The sequence below is a fragment of the Nerophis lumbriciformis genome, linkage group LG26, assembly GCF_033978685.3.
Source record: "Nerophis lumbriciformis linkage group LG26, RoL_Nlum_v2.1, whole genome shotgun sequence".
In the NCBI taxonomy this organism is placed as follows: domain Eukaryota; kingdom Metazoa; phylum Chordata; class Actinopteri; order Syngnathiformes; family Syngnathidae; genus Nerophis; species Nerophis lumbriciformis.
The window spans coordinates 9,488,031-9,509,274 of record NC_084573.2 but is presented as its reverse complement, the minus strand read 5'-3'; the positions used below and the strand labels follow the sequence as shown (position 1 = coordinate 9,509,274).

The window sequence follows — 21,244 nt, the reverse complement described above, 5'->3', positions numbered from 1 at the left end:
AATTCACAGGGGGTACATTGCTGAAAAAAGGTTGAGAACCACTGCACTAACAGTACTAACCTTTAACAGTTCATTTTTACTCATTTCCATTAATTACTAGTTTCTATGTAACTGTTTTTATTTTATTTTAATTTATTTTTTTGTTCAATATTTTTATATCTATTTAATTATTTTTATTTTTATTATTTTTTAAATAAAGGACATTATCTTCACCAGACCAGGTTGTCAATGAAATTAGATTGTTTAAAGCAGGGGTGCTCATTACGTCGATTGCGAGCTACCGGTCGATCTCGGAGGGTGTGTCAGTCGATCACCAGCCAGGTATTAAAAAAATAGTCCTAAAAATGAGCGATCATAAATCTTCACTATGACGTCACTTTCGTCACTTGATTGACATTCACGGCACTCGATGGTCCTCTGAGAAGACGCTGGCTGCTGCCAGCTCATTAAAATTACCGACTGGAAGGCGAGAAACACTTTATTTCAACAGACTCTGGCGCCGTACCTGTCGTCAAAACTCCAAAGACCGACTGCACAGTTGCACAGTTGCGCTAACAAAACAAGAGTCTCAGAAAGCTGCACAAGCTAGCAAGCTACGGAGTTTGCCACAATGTATTTCTTGTAAAGTGTATACAAAGGAGTACGGAAGCTGGACAAATAAGATGCCAAAAACCAACCACTTTCATGTGGTATTGGACAGAAAGGAGGACTTTTTTTCTCCTCCATTCGAAAATGCGGACCTTATCAGCACCACTGTCTGATTCCAATCAATGCAAGTCATCAGAATCAGGTAGTACACCAACTTATATTCTTGTCTTCATGAAAGAAAGGAATCTATATGTGTTAAACATGCTTGTATTATCTTTAAACACCTTTTACTTATTAACAATATTAACTATATGTGTTAAACATGCATGTATATTCATTAAAACACATTTAACTTATTAACAATATTAACTATATGTGTTAAACATGCTTGTATTATCTTTAAACACCTTTAACTTATTAACAATATTAACTATATGTGTTAAACATGCTTGTATTATCTTTAAACACCTTTAACTTGTTAACAATATTAACTATATGTATTAAACATGCTTGTATTATCATTAAATACCTTTAATTTTTTAACAATATTAACTATATGTGTTAAACATGCTTGCATTACCTTTAAACACCTTTTACTTGTTAACAATATTAACTATATGTATTAAACATACTTGTATTATCATTAAACACCTTTAATTTTTTTAACAATATTAACTATATGTGTTAAACATGCTTGCATTATCATTAAACACCTTTAACTTGTTAACAAAAACATATATTTCATAAATAAGTAAATGTAAATTATATATATGAATGAGGTAGATCCCCACGAATTGATCAATTGAAAAGTAGCTCGCCTGCAGAAAAAGTGTGAGCACCCCTGGTTTAAAGGATTCTTAAAACCAGGTCCAGTCCAGAGTATGTCCAGGCAGCTAATGTACACACCCTCATTTATGTACACTCAAATCAGGGAACACAACAACAGATTGCATATAATCTACAAACAAAATGACATTTTCAAAATGAGCATTTATGTTCAGTCCAGATTATGTCCAGGTCGGGCTCAGCAACACACACCTTCATTTATGTACACTCAAATTAGGGCACACAACGACAGACAGGCAAACATCTCACTTTTCAGATCCCTCCTTATAATGCTTGATGTTAATGTCAGTTAAGTCTGGTTCTAGAAAAATTGCCTTGAAATACTTTACCTAATATAAGGATTTTAAAAGCCGACTGGAACCAGCTGTAAAAGAAAGCATAAATGAAAGGATTGAGCATAGAATTTGACAGAGCCAGCCAGGTAAGTCCTTCACCAACTGCCATCGGTACCTGCTTCAAAAGCTGTACACAAATATAAATAAAGAAAGGAGTCCAGCAGATGAGGAAAACACTCATAACTATAGTCAGAGTCTTTGTGGCCTTTCTCTCCATCTTACTGACATTTGCTCCTGGTGTTCTACTCAGATAGTTGGTGTTTTGGATGCTGCGAGCCTGGTTCTGTGCTACAAGGAAGATCTTTGCATAGATGCATATCATTATGATCACAGGTATATAGAAGGAGCAAATGACTCCTAAGATATTTGCGGTCAAAATATCAACGTAACATTCTTCTCCACACTTTGCGTAGTTGAATTCCGCCACCACAAAACCGACGGCGACGAGAAGTGAAAGAGTCCAACTGAGCAGGATCATGACCGCGACCACTTGGACAGTGAGCGTGGTTCTGTAAGTCAGAGGTTTGCACACCGCGTGATACCGATCTATGGAAATACAGCATAAATGTAGAATAGAAGCAGTGCTCAGGGTCACGTCGACGCTGCTCCGCACTTTGCAAATCACTTCTTCTTGGTAGACACAGTAACTGAGGGTGAATTCAATGCTGAGAGGGAACAATAAAACACCGACAAGTAAGTCGGCCACTGCCAGAGAGAGAATGAGATAGTTAGTGGGAGTGTGGAGCTGCTTGAAGTACACCACAGAGATGATTATGAGGAGGTTTCCACATGTTATGATGACGGATATTAGGCAAAGAAATATGTCCAGAAGCACACACCCGGAGGAACCTGTTTTTGACGGTGCATCATACATATCGACTTCATAACAAGGATGTATGGCAGCAGTTCTGTTGAAGGTGACCTCTGGTGCCATGTTTCTGGGTGCCTGCAAATACACTCAGTTAGTCATAAGCCATATTATTGATATGTCATGAATAGTTCCAGTCTGGCTTACCCACTTTGCCCGAACGTTGTTGAAGAATCATCGATGTGTGTTCCTTAGAAGCATGTGACAATGTGTTTATATCACCATGTGTGCATATGCATAATATATTCATCTTCACTTGTCCAATTGGAAGTGAGACAATGTTTTGTTGACATTAGCCCAACCCAGGCTTAGCAATACTTTGACTCAAGGGCCAATTTGGATTAAAAAAAAATATATATATATATATATATATATATATTTAAAAAAAAAATAAAAAAAAATAAAATATATATATATATATATACATATATATATATATATATATACATATATGTACATGTATATTACGGCTGTCAAAAAAAGTATTTAATCGTGATTAACCACATTTTATTCATAGGTAACTCCAAATTAATTGTGATTAATTGCAGACGGTATTTCCTTGAATTGCCGCCAGGTATATAGTATGCCATACTTGCCAACCTTGAGACCTCCGATTTCGGGAGGTGGGGGGCGGGGCCGGGGGTGGGGCGGGGCGTGGTTAAGAGAGGAGGAATATATTGACAGCTAGAATTCACCAAGTATTTCATACATATATATATATATATATATATATATATATATATATATATATATATATATATACAGACAGGGCATAGGCCGTATAGGCAAATGCTAAGGGCGCCGTCTATCAGGGGGCGCCACGCCAGTGCCACAAATGTTGGAGAAAAAAAAAAAAAGTTTGTACTATTATTTCTAAATACAAAAAATAATCCCACGTTAATTAAAATGCAAAGTAAAGCCTATTTGATAGAAATATTATTTGTTACAACATTACGCCCCCCCCCCCCCCCAACCCCCGCACGGTGCGCCCCCTCCCTTCCCGTATCATGACTCTTTTTGGACGTCACCACATCAAAAAATCAACACAAGATGTCAAAACGGCCAAAACTGTCAGGTGCCCAGGGAAGAAAAAAGAGAAAAGAAGAGGAGGAGAAACAAGAAAAGACAGAGGTAGCAGGTAGGTAACGTTAGCCTACATGAAATTATTTGTCTGTCACAGAATGTGATAGTAGCTGGCTTTTTAGCATTAAGCTAATGTTACATGATTCGGCAATTGTTAATCAATAAATAGCTAGTTCTGTTTTAACGTCGGGTTAATATTGTGGAGGGGGCTAAATTGTTATGGAAAATAATAATGTAACGTTAGGTAATTACAGTACTCCCACCTTACATTCCTCAGGGACATTTGTATAAGATCTTTTAAGCAGGTGTTTTTTGTTTACATTGTTGCCTTCTGGTTAGCTAATGTTTGCCCTGCAGGTAATAGTCACTTTTCCACCCCTTTATATATTAGGTATAGTTGTAAGTAAAAAAAAAAAGGTCTAAGACAAAGCTATTCAGTTTCTTGTGAGTATATACACTTCACTGCCGATGTGGGGGGGCGCCACCTAAAATCTTGCCTAGGGCGCCAGATTGGTTAGGGCCGGGCCTGTATATATATATATATATATATATATATATATATATATATATATATATATATCCTGAAAATATGCAAACAAAACTGTGTTTAGATAATTGATACTTCAAACTTGCATAAATGAATCTTAAGGAATATAACATAACTTGGCTTCTCAGAGCTTCAAAATGTAATGAATAAAATGCTAAAGTTGTTGAAAAACAAGCAATTATTTTAATAATTAAACAGGTCATTTTAAATGAATTATTATGATAATTTAAAATTAATTATTTCAAATATGTTTATTTTAATGTATAATTCTATGGCTGGATGTAATAAGGAGTCAGAAAAAATACAAATAAAAATACAATTAATTTTGATGTTTTTAGCAAATTATAGTAAAAATGTATTTATTTTTTATTTTTTTAATTAATAAATATATTTATTTTTAGGTAAGATAAACTTAATAATACAATTTATCCCTAGTCTGGATGATTTAGTTCTTGTCACCCTTTTGTCCTCCCGTCTTGAAAAAAGGCTGTCCTCACTCAGGTCCGCCAGGACCTGGAGTGGGCGTGGCCTCCAGCTCCGGCTGAAAATCGGGAGATTTTCGGGAGAATGTTTGTCCCGGGAGGTTTTCGGGTGAGGCGCTGAATTTCGGGAGTCTCCCGGAAAATTCGGGAGCGTTGGCAAGTATGTAGTATGCGCCTGCCTACCACCGGGTCAAACTCGTTTCGCAAAATAATTAGCGCATGCTTAGCATTACCGCCGGCTCAGGATCAACGCCGGGTCAAACTCGTTTCGCAAAATATTATTTTTATTAGCGCATGTCTAGAATTTCCGCCGGGTCAAACTCGTTTCGCAAAATAATTAGCATGTGCCTTGAATTTCCGCTGGGTCAAACTCGTCACGTCACGAGTGACACTTCACCTGTCATCATTTTCAAAATGGGGGAGGCTGATTTCAATAATTTGAAATCGCATAAAGGGAAGAAGATAAAGAGCTATTCAGTAGGATTTAAGGTCCAAGCTATTGAATATGCAAAAAAGAACAGTAAGCAGCTATGTTTTATTAATATACCGTAGCTGCGTGTGTCAAATATGAGTCATTAAATGACTCCCACCTCCTGGTGGTAGAGGGCGCTAGTGATCCTTCTTGCGAATACTCGGCTGCAGAAGAAGTGACAACAAGCAGCAACAGTTGGCAGCGATCGTTTATTTTTTCCTCTCGCTTGCACTTTTAACATGAAGGATTACATATCTAAAATAAAACAGTTGTCTAAACTGGACTTTCAATCGAAGCAGGAGGTAATAATTAAAGGAAGATCTCCATCGAGACAGAGAGACTTTTAAAACTGAAGAAAGATAAGGAAGACTTCTATAAACAAGTTATCGATGCTTTTGTTCAGAAGGAGCTGCGCATGGACTTCATTTATAAGTAAAGGTAAGAACATAATAAAGTTTATGATGGTATCCTTACATCACACTCAAATTTATAAGCGCAGGCCTAAATTTACCGCATGCCTTTGGTAAGCGCCGGAGTGAGAAAAGGTTTTAAATTAATTAGCGCATGCTTACATTTATCGCATGCCTTTGGTAAGCGCCGGAGTGCGAAGAGGTTTTAAATTAATTACCGCCCTAGCGGCAATTCAAGGAAATACGGTAGATATCATTTTTCATCATTCATAAGTGTACCCTAGACAAATAATCTCATCTCATCAAGCTCATCTCCTGCACGCGTCACTCTGGCGGCAGCAAGAAGCTACACTCAATCAGCACTCAGCGCACCTGTCGGTAATTGTTAGAATAATTGTTTCTAAATTATCACAAAAGCTTTGTATTACATTGAGTTCCTGGCAGGGGGATGGGAGCTGTCTTTGGGGCCTACCAGGAGGAAGGCTCGTAAAACTCCACTGTGACTTCAAAGCGGACAGATGGCAGGATCTTCCCAATTTCCAGACGAACTCTTTTTGAAGTATTTTACGAACTCTCTTTGAACTATTTTATGGAACTCTTTTCGAACTATTTTGCGACCTCTTCTTTTGAACTGTTCGGTAACCAAAGGCAACGCTGTTTACGGCCCACTTCCCTCAGGAAGCAGCTGTGGTCAGGTGGGGGGAGAAAGTCAAATAAAGAAGGAGGAATGCAATTTTTTGGCAGAGCGTGGGTGACACTGTAAGAGGTTACAGGTCGACACGTTTTCTCCTCAATATTGAGTCCAAATTGAATTCTGCCTCTGTTTGATTCTTTGCCTCCTGTCTTGTTTAATAGATGTCATCAGTGTTTGAACCTGACAGTAATGATCTTCCTGGGCTTCTTAAGCCAGTGCAGATCCTGCGTTCCGGGCCAGAATGTAATCATCTGTTCCCGTACAGTAAGCTACGTCTTGCTCTATGCGCACTCTATGCTCTCTGTGTCCTCCTTGTCGCTCCAACTGCAGATCTTCGTTCCCACGTTGACGAGCTGTGTGTCTCGTCATTCCTCGTTCTTCTGCTTCCCGGACTGCCTCTTGGATCTCGGCCTCCTGCTTGGACACGGACCACCTACGCCCCGCTATAGCCCCCGACTTTCTGCTTGTCTCACGGACATTCGAGCCTGCCTTTCCCCTCCGGGCCTTCCGCCTCTCGCTCCACACTCCTGGTAACACACAACAGCTAATCTCCACACATAGTCTCACACACACACTCTTGGATTTTTGTCACACTCCATTCCCTTGTTTAATTTATATTTTTCTTTGTTATTATATGTATATATATAATAAATCATAGTGCTAAAACGACTTCCGGACGGCTTCGAAGCGATTCTGGTCCACCATTCGCCGCCTCAGGGGGGGAAGCAGTGCACTGTCAACACCGTGTATGGTGAGGATGGTGTGCTGCTGACCACTACTGCGGCTGATGTGGATCGGTGGAGGGAATACTTTGAAGACCTCCTCAATCCCACCAACACATCTTCCTATGAGGACGCAGTGCCTGGGGAATCTGTGGTGGGCTCTCCTATTTCTGTGGCTGAGGTTGCTGAGGTAGTTAAAAAGCTCCTTGGTGGCAAGGCCCCGGGGGTGGATGAGATCTGCCCGGAGTTCCTTAAGGCTCTGGATGCTGTGGGGCTGTCTTGGTTGACAAGACTCTGCAACATCGCGTGGTGGTTCCTCTCTTTAAGATGGGGAACCGAAGGGTGTGTTCCAACTATCGTGGGATCACACTCCTCAGCCTTCCAGGTAAGGTCTATTCAGGTGTACTGGAGAGGAGGCTACGCCGGATAGTCGAACCTCGGATCCAGGAGGAACAGTGTGGTTTTCGTCCTGGTCGCGGAATGGTTGACCAGCTCTATACTCTCGGCAGGGTCCTTGAAGGTGCATGGGAGTTTGCCCAATCAGTCTACATGTGCTTTGTGGACTTGGAGAAGGCATTCGACCGTGTCCCCCGGGAAATCCTGTGGGGAGTGCTCAGAGAGTATGGGGTATCGGACTGTCTGATTGTGGCGGTCCGCTCCCTGTATGATCAGTGTCAGAGCTTGGCCTGCATTGCCGGCAGTAAGTCGGACCCGTTTCCAGTGAGGGTTGGACTCCGCCAAGGCTGCCCTTTGTCACCAATTCTATTCATAACTTTTATGAACAGAACAGAACACAGGGTGTTGAGGGGATCCGGTTTGGTGGCTGCAGGATTAGGTCTCTGCTTTTTGCAGAAGATGTGGTCCTGATGGCTTCAACTGGCCAGGATCTTCAGCTCTCATGAAGGTTGAAAAGTTACTTGGTGCTGCTTTAAATCATTTTGAATAGGTTTTGAGTTCTATAAAAAAGAACAAATTGTTTCTTCCGCATCACAACACTTTTAAAGGGATTATATTAGTTCTTCCGACCCACCAATTTGCAACACAAATGTGTCTCTTCACTTTGTTCCGAGCCACCAAACTACTTTTCTTAAATCATATTGTTTTTCTATTTTGTTTCTTTGCATTTTATTTACTTACACTTTAGTAAAAGAACTCTGACCTAATATTTTCTGTTTATTTAAAAGGTGTCAGTGTGGAAATACACTATCATACATACGTCATCAGCAGTGTTGTTACTGTAACGCCGTTAGTTTCGGCGGTAACTAGTAATCTAACGCGTTATTTTTTTATATTCAGTAACTCCGTTACCGTTACTACATGATGCGTTACTGCGTTATTTTACGTTACTTTTTATGTAGTATAAAGTGTGTTTTATTCTTCTTGTGTCACAAGCCGGAGAAGAGAGAGAGACATGCGCTCTGTGTGGGTGTGTCTGAGTGTGAGTGTGGGGAGGGGGGGGGGGCGTGTCTGATCATGGCGGAGCCAGAAGTCGAGTTTGCTAACATGGAGATATTTTCACTACTTTTCTTTTGTCGAGCACAAAGAAAATAACATTTTAGTTAAATGTAAATTGTGCTTTGGATCAAAGATGCCATCTACTGCCCAAAACAGCAATTCAAATCTGCTGAAACAAGCTACATAAGCAACATGCTTCGACGAAGCAAGTAAAGAGAGACAGAGACTCTGATGCCACTTCACCTCCACCACCACCACCATTCACCGCTGAAGGTACACACTCTGTCAACCTACTCAGTGGCCTAGTGGTTAGAGTGTCCGCCCTGAGATCGGTAGGTTGTGAGTTCAAACCCCGGCCGAGTCATACCAAAGACTATAAAAATGGGACCCATTACCTCCCTGCTTGGCACTCAGCATCAAGGGTTGGAATTGGGGGTTAAATCACCAAAAATGATTCCCGGGCGCGGCCACCGCTGCTACCCACTGCTCCCCTCACCTCCCAGGGGGTGATCAAGGGTGATGGGTCAAATGCAGAGAATAATCTCGCCACACCTAGTGTGTGTGTGACAATCATTGGTACTTTAACTTTAACTTTAACTTTAATCAATGTTCCCTCTAATTGTTAAAGTTAAAGTTAAAGTACCAATGATTGTCACACACACACTAGGTGTGGCGAAATTATTCTCTGCATTTAACCCATCACCCTTGATCACCCCCTGGGAGGTGAGGGGAGCAGTGGGCAGCAGCGGTGGCCGCGCCCGGGAATCATTTTTGGTGATTTAACCCCCAATTCCAACCCTTGATACTGAGTGCCAAGCAGGGAGGTAATGGGTCCCGTTTTTATAGTCTTTGGTATGACTCGGCCGGGGTTTGAACCCATAACCTACCGATCTCTAGGCGGACACTCTAACCACTAGGCCACTGAGTAGCTCATGTGTGAGCAAACGCAAAAACTCCCTGAGCATTGAGTGGAGTCCATGTGAGCAACTTTAGACGTGCACACTGTGGCTACACCAGCAGCACACCTGTCCCAAACCTCACTAAATAACAACTTACATCTCCATCCATCCATCCATTTTCTACCGCTTGTCCCTTTCGGGGTCGCTGGAGCCTATCTCAGCTGCATTCGGGCGGAAGGCAGGGTACACCCTGGACAAGTCCCCACCTCATCACAGGGCCAACACAGATAGACAGACAACATTCTCTTATTATTATAATCAAATGACAGCAGTCATTTCCATTTCTAATAGAAGTGTTTAGGCCCACTTATAATGACAATAACAACAAATATTGTTTTTCATGAACTGTGTACTTGTATTGTTTGTCTGGGTGGAGGTCCTGCTTTGGAAATAATTTGTACCCCTTTCAGACATTGCATTTAGTTCCCATTAAAACATTCACATGTTACACAATGAGATGTAAGCAGGGGATCATGTGTACATTCCTGCAACTTCCTGTTTGTAAAAAATATATTTTTATTAGTATTTATTTAATATACTAACAGCATTTAATGATTAATATTTATAAATTAAGATTCCTAATAAATGACACTAGAATAAGCACACATTTGATTGGTAAATCATAGTGTAACGACCTGGAATGACACTTTATGTGTGGTGTTGGAGTTGTCCGACTTTTTGTGTGGCTGTAAACGCATCACTGGCTAAGTGCCATATGTGCAAGTGTTGGCGCACGTGAGAGAGCGAGCGTCTGCTGTTGATATAACAAAGTTGCTTTTGGTCTGGTTTGTACTGCAGAAAATGACCACTTTTGCTAGATATCATTTTTTTTACTAATGTTTTGGTGATGTGTTTATGGCCGACAGTAAAGAGTTTTGCTCAGTAAAGTGATGGATGGAATTCATGTCCTCAAAGCGTCTCGACAGACGTTACAATATTTGAACAATGATGACGAAAACGGTTTTCTCTGTCGTGTCCGTGTCGTGTCGAAAATTGTTATGCGCTTATTTTTTTATTTGATTTTGTGCATGGCATAGATTTGCCGTGCGCAGAGGACGCTTGAGCAGTGCGCAATTGCACATGCGCGCTCCTGAGAGGGAACGTTGCTGTCAATTCTCTTATATACTCTTTCATTCCAGACTTCTAGAGTGTTTGATTATCACATCACTCTAAATGTATAGACTATAAAGTTCACAAACATAAAGAGGGATCCTAGTGGGCCAGGCCAATCTTTCCTTATCTCTAAACTAAAACTGGGGAAATGTGTAGTGTTCTGGGTTTCAGACATGATTTTGTATAAGAATTACTTGAGGAAGAAAATGCCTGGTTAGACTTTGTGTATGTAGTGTGTGCCTTTCTTGGTTTACATCTATGCTGTTATTATGCTGTTTGTTACTTATGTATGTTATGTTGCAGCTATTTAAAATAGTTTTGTCAATTTGTTCTGGCCAGAAACAAATCGGCCTTTGTAACATATCTTTGTCTTTGTGTGTTGTATGTAGAGCACATGGCTTAGCAGAGTTGAGTGATGCAAATGCATGTCAAGTTGATCAACAGATTGTATTATTCTCCAGTGCAATAACAGTACTGAAATGAAGGCTAAAAGGGCATTAATTGGAGCTTTAAAAAAAAAAGAAAAAATAAGTAACTAAATAGTTACTTTTCACAGTAACGCATTACTTTTTGGTGTAAGTAACTGAGTTAGTAACTGAGTTACTTTTGAAATGAAGTAACTAGTAACTGTAACTAGTTACTGCTTTTCAGTAACTAACCCAACACTGGTCATCAGCCTGATTTGCATAAACTACCTGAACCGTGAAATGCATTGGACACACAAAGCATACAGGTCGACAGGAAAAAATGGTTCCAGGAACTAAACGTTCCAGGAACTTTAAGTGCCTGAACTTTTGGTGGAAAAAGGCCTATTTGTTCCTTTTTTCCTTTTGAGTACTTATTGGACTGTTGTGCAGTGGAAGAGTGGCCGTGCGCGACCCGAGGGTCCCTGGTTCAATCCCCACCTAGTACCAACCTCGTCATGTCCGTTGTGTCCTGAGCAAGACACTTCACCCTTGCTCCTGATGGGTGCTGGTTAGCGCCTTGCATGGCAGCTCCCTCCATCAGTGTGTGAATGTGTGTGTGAATGGGTAAATGTGGAAGTAGTGTCAAAGCGCTTTGAGTACCTTGAAGGTAGAAAAGCGCTATACAAGTACAACCCATTTATTTATTTATTATTTGTGCACCAGCAATTAATATGGAATGTGATTGTTTTTTGTCCATTGTAAATGTATTTTCTGTTTTTTCCAACTGCAGTTTATTTTGTCCATTTTTTGCTGTGTTTTGCCCTGTGGTTTTGGTAGTTGTCGCACAATAAATATAATCTAAGCATGTCAACCGGACTCTGCCTGATGGTGACTAGAGTCCCGTCACATTCTGTAAAATCCATCAAACGTTCAAAAGGTTTTTGTGTGCACTATTCTTACAGTTTTTTCCCTAGAGCAGGTGAGTTTTCAAGTAACCTTTTACATTTTTTTATTATTAATTTTTAAAGTATTCTTCTTGTTTTCAGTTTTTTAAAGGTGACTTCAGTGGAACTTAACAAAAGTAATTATTGGTAATTATTACGCCTGTTTTTATTATGCCTGTTTTACTGCCAATGGAACTGGTGCTTTACAGAGAGTAAATGGGACAATGAAAAAGGGAAGATTATCTCCAAATTCTTCAGGACAACCTAAAATCATCAGCCCGGAGGTTGGGTCTTGGGCACAGTTGGGTGTTCCAACAGGACAATGACCCCAAACACACGTCAAAAATGGTAAAAGAATGGCTAAATCAGGCTAGAATTAAGGTTTTAGAATGGCCTTCCCAAAGTCCTGACTTAAACGTGTGGACAATGCTGAAGAAACAAGTCCATGTCAGAAAACCAACAAATTTAGCTGAACAGGGACATCGTTTACAAATATCAGACCGATACAGCAAAATATTAACAAAAAATGTGTTTAATTTTGCATACTTGACGCTGTCTTTGTATTTACAGTAGTATCTGTTGTGTGTCTCACTCATTTTGTAACCATGTTTCTTCGGCTGTGTTCTGTGCTTGTGTGTGTGTGTGTGTGTGTGTGTGTGTGTGTGTGTGTGTGTGTGTGTGTGTGTGTGTGTGTGTGTGTGTGTGTGTGTGTGGAAAAAGTGTTGCCCCCCCTCCTAATTTGTTTTTGCATGTTTGTCACCTAAAAATATCAGATCAAATTAAATTAAATATTAGTCAAAGACAACAAAAGTGAACACAAAAATGCAGTTTTTAAATGAATAAGGAATAAATACAATCTAAACCTCCATGGCCCTGTGCGAACAGGTGTTTGACCCTAAAGTAGTTGGACCACCCTTAGGGGCAACAACTGCTATCAAGCATTTGCGATAACTTGCAGAGTGTCTCTTCTGATGCTGTGGAGGATTTTGGCCCTTTGCAGCCATCACAGATGCTGGCTTTTGGCATGTAGGTATTAACGGGTAAAGTGGTATTAATGGGCATGTAGGTAATAACGGGCATGTAGGTATTAACGGGCATGTTGGTATTAACAGGCATGTAGGTAATAATGGTATTGCCCACTTGTAATGTTCTCCTCACAGTTTTGGTCTTGACTGGTGTTGGAGGAAATCTATAAAGTACTATATACACTAATAATTACTTTCAGGAGTGTGTATGAAAGAACAAAAAAGAAACCTTGAATAGAAGTATTACACATCAATTTAAAGCATTTGTAAAATAGAGAGTCAGAGTTGAAGTTACTATGCACTTTGAATTCACAGTTAAATAAAGAGATGTGTTGCAAGTGAGCTATAACAGTCTTTATTGTGTTCTGGGATTCGGTTTCACGCATCCTGACAGCATATTATTCAAGTCTGATGTGTGAAAAATGACCTAAAGACATTTTTCCAGATATGACTATTTTAAAAGCAGACCTGTACCAGCTGTAAAAGAAAGCATAAATGAAAGGGTTGAGCAGAGAATTTGACATGATCAACCAAGAAAGAAAGTCGATTACTTCAACTGACACTGACACCTTGTTAATAAACAAAATCATCAAAAATATAAAGAGAGGACTACAACAGATTAGAAAGGCACCCATAATTATAACCAGAGTTTTGGTGGCTTTTCCCTCCGTCTTCCTGACAGTCCTGTTGGGATAGGTTCTGTTTTGGATGCTGCGTGCCTGTTTCTGCGCTACAAAGAAGATCTTTGCATATATACACAGCATTATGATCGTAGGAAGGAAAAAGGTAAAGTTGGGCCCTGAAACATTCGCAATAAAAACATCAATGTAACATTTTTCTCCACATTTTGCATAGTTTATTTCTGCAACCACAAAACCAATGGACAGTAGAAATGAAGAACTCCAACTCAACAAGATCATGAACACAACGACATTAAGAGTGATTGTAGTTTTATATACCAGAGGTTTACACACTGCGTAGTATCTGTCAATAGAAATACACATTAAATTCAGAATAGAAGCTGTGGTCAGTGTTACTCTAATGCATTGTTGCGCTATACAAACCAAACCTCCATGGGTCCTACAGTAATCCATGTTGAATTCAGCGTTGAGAGGAATGATTAAAAGACCAATAAGTAAATCCGACACAGCCAGAGAGAGAATGAGATAGTTAGTAGGAGTGTGAAGCTGTTTGAAATAAATGACAGACATGATTATGAGGAGGTTTCCACATATGATGACAACACCTATCAAGTAAGGGAATATTCTCAGTAAAACACAGGAAACATATGGTTGACAGGAAATCATGACCTCCGTTTTGTTGCCTTCTGGTGCCATGTTTCTGTACCTGAAAGTCATCTCAGTTATCATTATGGCAGATTAGATCAGATCAGATACTAAGTGCAAACGATCACATCAGTCATTTTCAGTGTGGCATACTGCACCTGTCTTAGATGACCACTTCATCAACTGTTGAAGTTGCACATCGTGTCCAACCTTGTTAGTGTGTGCACTCATGTGTTATATCGGTGTCTATCTCATTTGCATAACATATTCATTCTCCACTTGACCAATCAGATGTAAAAATGTAGTTTGTTGATGTCGGTGCCAAGGAAACACTACTGCAGCCTCGGAACTTTCCAAAGGCCAAAATTGATGGTATATTTACAAAAAAATTAAAAAAAATTTTTTTTATAAGTGTTGTCCCGATACCAATATTTTGGCACCGGTACCGGTACCAAAATGGTTTCGGTACTTTTCGATTATTTTCCAAATAAAGGGGACCACAAAAAAATTGCATTATTGGCTTTATTTTAACAAAACATCTTAGGGTACATTAAACATATGTTTCTTATTGCAAGTTTGTCCTTTAAAAAAATAGTAAACATACCAGACAACTTGTCTTTTATTAGTAAGTAAGCAAACAAAGGCTCCGAATTAGTCTGCTGACATATGCAGTAACAAATTGTGTCATTTATCATTCTATTATTTTGTCAACATTATAAAGGACAAGTGGTAGAACATGAATTATTAATCTACTTGTTCATTTTCTGTTAATATCTGCTTACTTTCTATTTTAACATGTTCTATCTACACTTCTGTTAAAATGCAATAATCACTTATTCTTCTGTTGTTTGATACTTTACATTAGTTATGGATGATACCACAAATTTGGGTATCAATCGGATACCAAGTAGTTACAGGATCATACATTGGTCTTATTCAAAGTCCTCATGCGTCCAGGGACATATTTCCTGGGTTTATAAACATAATATAGTTTTTTTTTTAAACGAAAGAAGATGTTGTGATGCCAAAGATTATAGTAATATCGACTAGATACACTCCTGTACTTGGTATCATTACAGTGTTTACATTTTGACGCCGGTGAGCTACGGTGTGTAGTGAAGCATGTTTAGCTATTCCTCATCCTGCACGGATGATACTTGTAAGAAACGTATTTTATTTGTCGCCATGGAGACCAGGATCAGTGATTTAGAAGTAGATAAAACACTGCAGACTGCGGATGGACGTTAGCCGCTAGTTAGCTAGCCATGCCTTAAAGCACCTCTTCCTGAGGGCGTTTCAGTGTTATAACTTCACCTTTATCGTTAGTTTTTAAGCCAAAATGCGTCCGTTCTCCCTTTTCTGTCTACACACTGTGTCTGTTTGTAAGTATTTCGTGATTGTGCGCTGCCAAACATGCCTGACGGGGGACGCGAGGGAGTGGTGGACTGGTACTTTTCAGAGGCGGTATAGTACTGAATATGATCCATTAGTATCGCGGTACTATACTAATACCGGTATACCGTACAACCCTAATATGTATATATGTATATATAAATGTGTGTGTGTGTGGAAAAAGTGTTGCCCCCCTTCCTAATTTTTTTTTTTGCATATTTGTCACCTAAAAACATCAGATCAAATTTAAATATTAGTCAAAGACAACACAAGTGACCACAAAATGCAGTTTTTAAATGAATAAGGAATGAATGCAATCTAAACCTCCATTGCCCTGTGCGAACAGGTGTTTGACCCTAAAGTAGTTGGACCACCCTTAGGGGCAACAATTGCTATCAAGCGTTTGCGATAACTTGCAAAGTGTCTCTTCCAGTGCTGTGGAGGATTTTGGCCCTTTGCAGCTATCACGGATGCTGGCTTTTAAACTTTGTGCCGTAAACAAACCGGATGGTTCTTTTCCTCTTTGTTCCGGATGACACGACGTCCACAGTTTCCAAAAACAATTTGAAATGTGGACTCGTCAGACCATAGAACACTTTTCCACTTTGCATCAGTCCATATTAGATGAGCTCGGGCCCAGAGAAGCCGGCGGCGTTTCTGGGTGTTGTTGATAAATGGCTTTCGCTTTGCACGGTAGAATTGTAACTTGCACTCACAGATGTAGCAACGAACTGTAGTTCCTGACAGTGGTTTTCTGAAGTGTTCCCGAGCCCATGTGGTGATATCCTTTACAAACTGATGTCGGTTTTTGATGCAGTGCCACCTGAAGGATCGAAGGTCACGGGCATTCAATGTTGGTTTTTAGCCTTGCTGCTTACGTGCAGTGATTTCTCCAGACTCTAATATTACGGACCGTAGATGGTGAAATCCCTAAATTCCTTGCAATAGCTGGTTGAAAAATGTTGTTCTTAAACAATTTGCTCATGCATTTGTTCACAACGTGGTGACCCTCGCCCCATCCTTGTTTGTGAATGACTGAGCATTTCATGGAAGCTGCTTTTATACCCAATCATGGCACCCACCTGTTCCCAATTAGCCTGTTCAGCTGTGGGATGTTCCAAATAAGTGTTTGATGAGCATTCCTCAATTTTTTCAGTTTTTTTTTTGCCACTTATGCCAGCTTTTTTCAAACATGTTGCAGGCATCAAATTCCAAAGGATAATACTTGCAAAAAATAACAAAGTTTTCCAGTTTGAACGATAAGTATCTTGTCTTTGCAGTCGATTCAATTGAATATAGGTTGAAAAGGATTTGCAAACTCCTGTATTCTATTTTTATTTATGATTAAAGGGGAACTGTTACGGTTTGTACAGGGGAAGAAGACAGCACAGACAACAGGGACGTCGTTTAGCTCAATGTTTATTTATATATATATATACAGTATATATATATATATATATATATATATATATATATATATATATATATATATATATATATATATATATATATATCCATCCATCCATCCATTTTCTACCGCTTATTCCCTTCGGGGTCGCGGGGGGCGCTGGAGCCTATCTCAGCTACAATCGGGCGGAAGGCGGGGTACACCCTGGACAAGTCGCCACCTCATCGCAGGGCCAACACAGATAGACAGACAACATTCACACTCACATTCACACTCTAGGGCCAATTTAGTGTTGCCAATCAACCTATCCCCAGGTGCATGTCTTTGGAGGTGGGAGGAAGCCGGAGTACCCGGAGGGAACCCATGCAGTCACGGGGAAAACATGCAAACTCCACACAGAAAGATCCCGAGCCCGGGATTGAACCCAGGACTACTCAGAGTCAGGACATTTGTATTGTGAGGCAGACGCACTAACCCCTCTGCCACCGTGTATATATATATATATATATATATATATATATATATATATATATATATATATATATAAATCAATTTAAAGCATTGAGTTGAAGTTATTATGCACTTTGAATTCACAGTTAAATAAAGAGATGTGTTGCAAGTGAGCTATAACAGTCTTTATTGTGTTCTGGGATTCGGTTTCACGCATCCTGACATCATATTATTCAAGTCTGATGTGTGAAAAATGACCTATAGATATTTTTCCAGATATAACTATTTTAAAAGCAGACCTGTACCAGCTGTAAAAGAAAGCATAAATGAAAGGGTTGAGCAGAGAATTTGACATGAGCAACCAAGAAAGAAAGTCGATTACTTCAACTGACACTGACACCTTGTTAATAAACAAAATCATCACAAATATAAAGAGAGGACTACAACAGATTAGAAAGGCACCCATAATTATAACCAGAGTTTTGGTGGCTTTTCCCTCCGTCTTTCTGACAGTCCTGTTGGGATAGGTTCTGTTTTGGATGCTGCGTGCCTGTTTCTGCGCTACAAAGAAGATCTTTGCATATATACACAGCATTATGATCATAGGAAGGTAAAAGGTAAAGATGGGCCCTGAAACATTCGCAATAAAAACATCAATGTAACATTTTTCTCCACATTTTGCATAGTTTATTTCTGCAACCACAAAACCAATGGACAGTAGAAATGAAGAACTCCAACTCAACAAGATCATGAACACAACGACATTAAGAGTGATTGTAGTTTTATATACCAGAGGTTTACACACTGCGTAGTATCTGTCAATAGAAATACACATTAAATTCAGAATAGAAGCTGTGGTCAGTGTTACTCTAATGCATTGTTGCGCTATACAAACCAAACCTCCATGGGTCCTACAGTAATCCATGTTGAATTCAGCGTTGAGAGGAATGATTAAAAGACCAATAAGTAAGTCCGACACAGCCAGAGAGAGAATGAGATAGTTAGTAGGAGTGTGAAGCTGTTTGAAATAAATGACAGACATGATTATGAGGAGGTTTCCACATATGATGACAACACCTATCAAGTAAGGGAATATTCTCAGTAAAACACAGGAAACATATGGTTGACAGGAAATCATGACCTCCGTTTTGTTGCCTTCTGGTGCCATGTTTCTGTACCTGAAAGTCATCTCAGTTATCATTATGGCAGATTAGATCAGATCAAATACTAAGTGCAAACGATCATATCAGTCATTTTCAGTGTGGCATACTGCACCTGTCTTAGATGACCACTTCATCAACTGTTGAAGTTGCACATCGTGTCCAACCTTGTTAGTGTGTGCACTCATGTTTTATATCGGTGTCTATCTCATTTGCATAACATATTCATTCTCCACTTGACCAATCAGATGTAAAAATGTAGTTTGTTGATGTCGGTGCCAAGGAAACACTACTGCAGCCTTGGAACTTTCCAAAGGCCAAAATTGATGGTATATTTACAAAAAAATTAAAAAAAAATTTTTTTATAAGTGTTGTCCCGATACCAATATTTTGGCACCGGTACCGATACCAAAATTGTTTCGGTACTTTTCGATTCTTTTCCAAATAAAGGGGACCACAAAAAATTGCATTATTGGCTTTATTTTAACAAAACATCTTAGGGTACATTAAACATATGTTTCTTATTGCAAGTTTATCCTTTAATAAAATAGTAAACATACCAGACAACTTTTCTTTTATTAGTAAGTAAGCAAACAAAGGCTCCTAATTAGTCTGCTGACGTATGCAGTAACATATTGTGTCATTTATCATTCTATTATTTTGTCAACATAATAAAGGACAAGTGGTAGAACATGAATTATTAATCTACTTGTTCATTTTCTGTTAATATCTGCTTACTTTCTATTTTAACATGTTCTATCTAAATAAAAATTTTAAAATGCAATAATCACTTATTCTTCTGTTGTTTGATACTTTACATTAGTTATGGATGATACCACAAATTTGGGTATCAATCGGATACCAAGTAGTTACAGGATCATACATTGGTCTTATTCAAAGTCCTCATGCGTCCAGGGACATATTTCCTGGGTTTATAAACATAATATAGTTTTTTTTTTAAACGAAAGAAGATGTTGTGATGCCAAAGATTATAGTATTATCGACTAGATACACTCCTGTACTTGGTATCATTACAGTGTTTACATTTTGACGCCGGTGAGCTACGGTGTGTAGTGAAGCATGTTTAGCTATTCCTCATCCTGCACGGATGATACTTGTAAGAAACGTATTTTATTTGTCGCCATGGAGACCAGGATCAGTGATTTAGAAGTAGCTAAAACACTGCAGACTGCGGATGGACGTTAGCCGCTAGTTAGCTAGCCATGCCTTAAAGCACCTCTTCCTGAGGGCGTTTCAGTGTTATAACTTCACCTTTATCTTTAGTTTTTAAGACAAAATGCGTCCGTTCTCCCTTTTCTGTCTACACAATTGCTATCAAGCGTTTGCGATAACTTGCAAAGTGTCTCTTCCAGTGCTGTGGAGGATTTTGGCCCTTTGCAGCCATCACGGATGCTGGCTTTTAAACTTTGCGCCGTAAACAAACCGGATGGTTCTTTTCCTCTTTGTTCCAGAGGACACGACGTCCACAGTTTCCAAAAACAATTTGAAATGTGGACTCGTCAGACCATAGAACACTTTTCCACTTTGCATCAGTCCATATTAGATGAGCTCGGGCCCAGAGAAGCCGGCGGCGTTTCTGGGTGTTGTTGATAAATGGCTTTCGCTTTGCACGGTAGAATTTTAACTTGCACTCACAGATGTAGCAACGAACTGTAGTTCCTGACAGTGGTTTTCTGAAGTGTTCCCGAGCCCATGTGGTGATATCCTTTACAAACTGATGTCGGTTTTTGATGCAGTGCCACCTGAAGGATCGAAGGTCACGGGCATTCAATGTTGGTTTTCAGCCTTGCTGCTTACGTGCAGTGATTTCTCCAGACTCTGATATTACGGACCGTAGATGGTGAAATCCCTAAATTCCTTGCAATAGCTGGTTGAAAAACGTTGTTCTTAAACAATTTGCTCATGCATTTGTTGACAAAGTGGTGACCCTCGCCCCATCCTTGTTTGTGAATGACTGAGCATTTCATGGAAGCTGCTTTTATACCCAATCATGGCACCCACCTGTTCCCAATTAGCCTGTTCAGCTGTGGGATGTTCCAAATAAGTGTTTGATGAGCATTCCTCAATTTTTTCAGTTTTTTTTTTTGCCACTTATGCCAGCTTTTTTCAAACATGTTGCAGGCATCAAATTCCAAAGGATAATACTTGCAAAAAATAGCAAAGTTTTCCAGTTTGAACGATAAGTATCTTGTCTTTGCAGTCGATTCAATTGAATATAGGTTGAAAAGGATTTGCAAACTCCTGTATTCTATTTTTATTTATGATTAAAGGGGAACTGTTACGGTTTGTACAGGGGAAAAAGACAGCACAGACAACAGGGACGTCGTTTAGCTCAATGTTTATTTATATATATATACGTATATATATATATATATATATATATATATATATATACGTATATATATATATATATATATATATATATATATATATATCCATCCATCCATCCATTTTCTACCGCTTATTCCCTTCGGGGTCGCGGGGGGCGCTGGAGCCTATCTCAGCTACAATCGGGCGGAAGGCGGAGTACACCCTGGACAAGTCGCCACCTCATCGCAGGGCCAACACAGATAGACA

General features: G+C 39.5%; 3 protein-coding genes across 3 annotated transcripts; all 3 read right to left on the bottom strand.

Moving 5' to 3' along the window:
• Positions 1 to 1,719: 1,719 nt before the first annotated feature.
• On the bottom strand, positions 1,720 to 2,703 carry LOC133623588 (trace amine-associated receptor 1-like). The gene has a single exon (XM_061986811.2). It carries the CDS (start codon positions 2,701 to 2,703, stop codon positions 1,720 to 1,722), a length of 984 nt encoding a protein of 327 aa, XP_061842795.2.
• A 10,645-nt stretch (positions 2,704 to 13,348) lies between these two features.
• Positions 13,349 to 14,292, bottom strand: LOC133623489 (trace amine-associated receptor 1-like). The gene has a single exon (XM_061986695.2). It carries the CDS (start codon positions 14,285 to 14,287, stop codon positions 13,349 to 13,351), a length of 939 nt encoding a protein of 312 aa, XP_061842679.1. The 5' UTR covers positions 14,288 to 14,292.
• A 3,423-nt stretch (positions 14,293 to 17,715) lies between these two features.
• Positions 17,716 to 18,659, bottom strand: LOC133623490 (trace amine-associated receptor 1-like). Its single transcript, XM_061986696.2, has one exon. The coding sequence runs from the start codon at positions 18,652 to 18,654 to the stop codon at positions 17,716 to 17,718; it is 939 nt and encodes a 312-aa protein (XP_061842680.2). The 5' UTR covers positions 18,655 to 18,659.
• Positions 18,660 to 21,244: the final 2,585 nt, after the last annotated feature.

Bases quoted from the DNA above. Each gene is read 5' to 3' on its own strand.
- LOC133623588 (XM_061986811.2), bottom strand. From the start codon at position 2,703: ATGGCACCAGAGGTCACCTTCAACAGAACTGCTGCCATACATCCTTGT.
- LOC133623490 (XM_061986696.2), bottom strand. From the start codon at position 18,654: ATGGCACCAGAAGGCAACAAAACGGAGGTCATGATTTCCTGTCAACCA.
- LOC133623489 (XM_061986695.2), bottom strand. From the start codon at position 14,287: ATGGCACCAGAAGGCAACAAAACGGAGGTCATGATTTCCTGTCAACCA.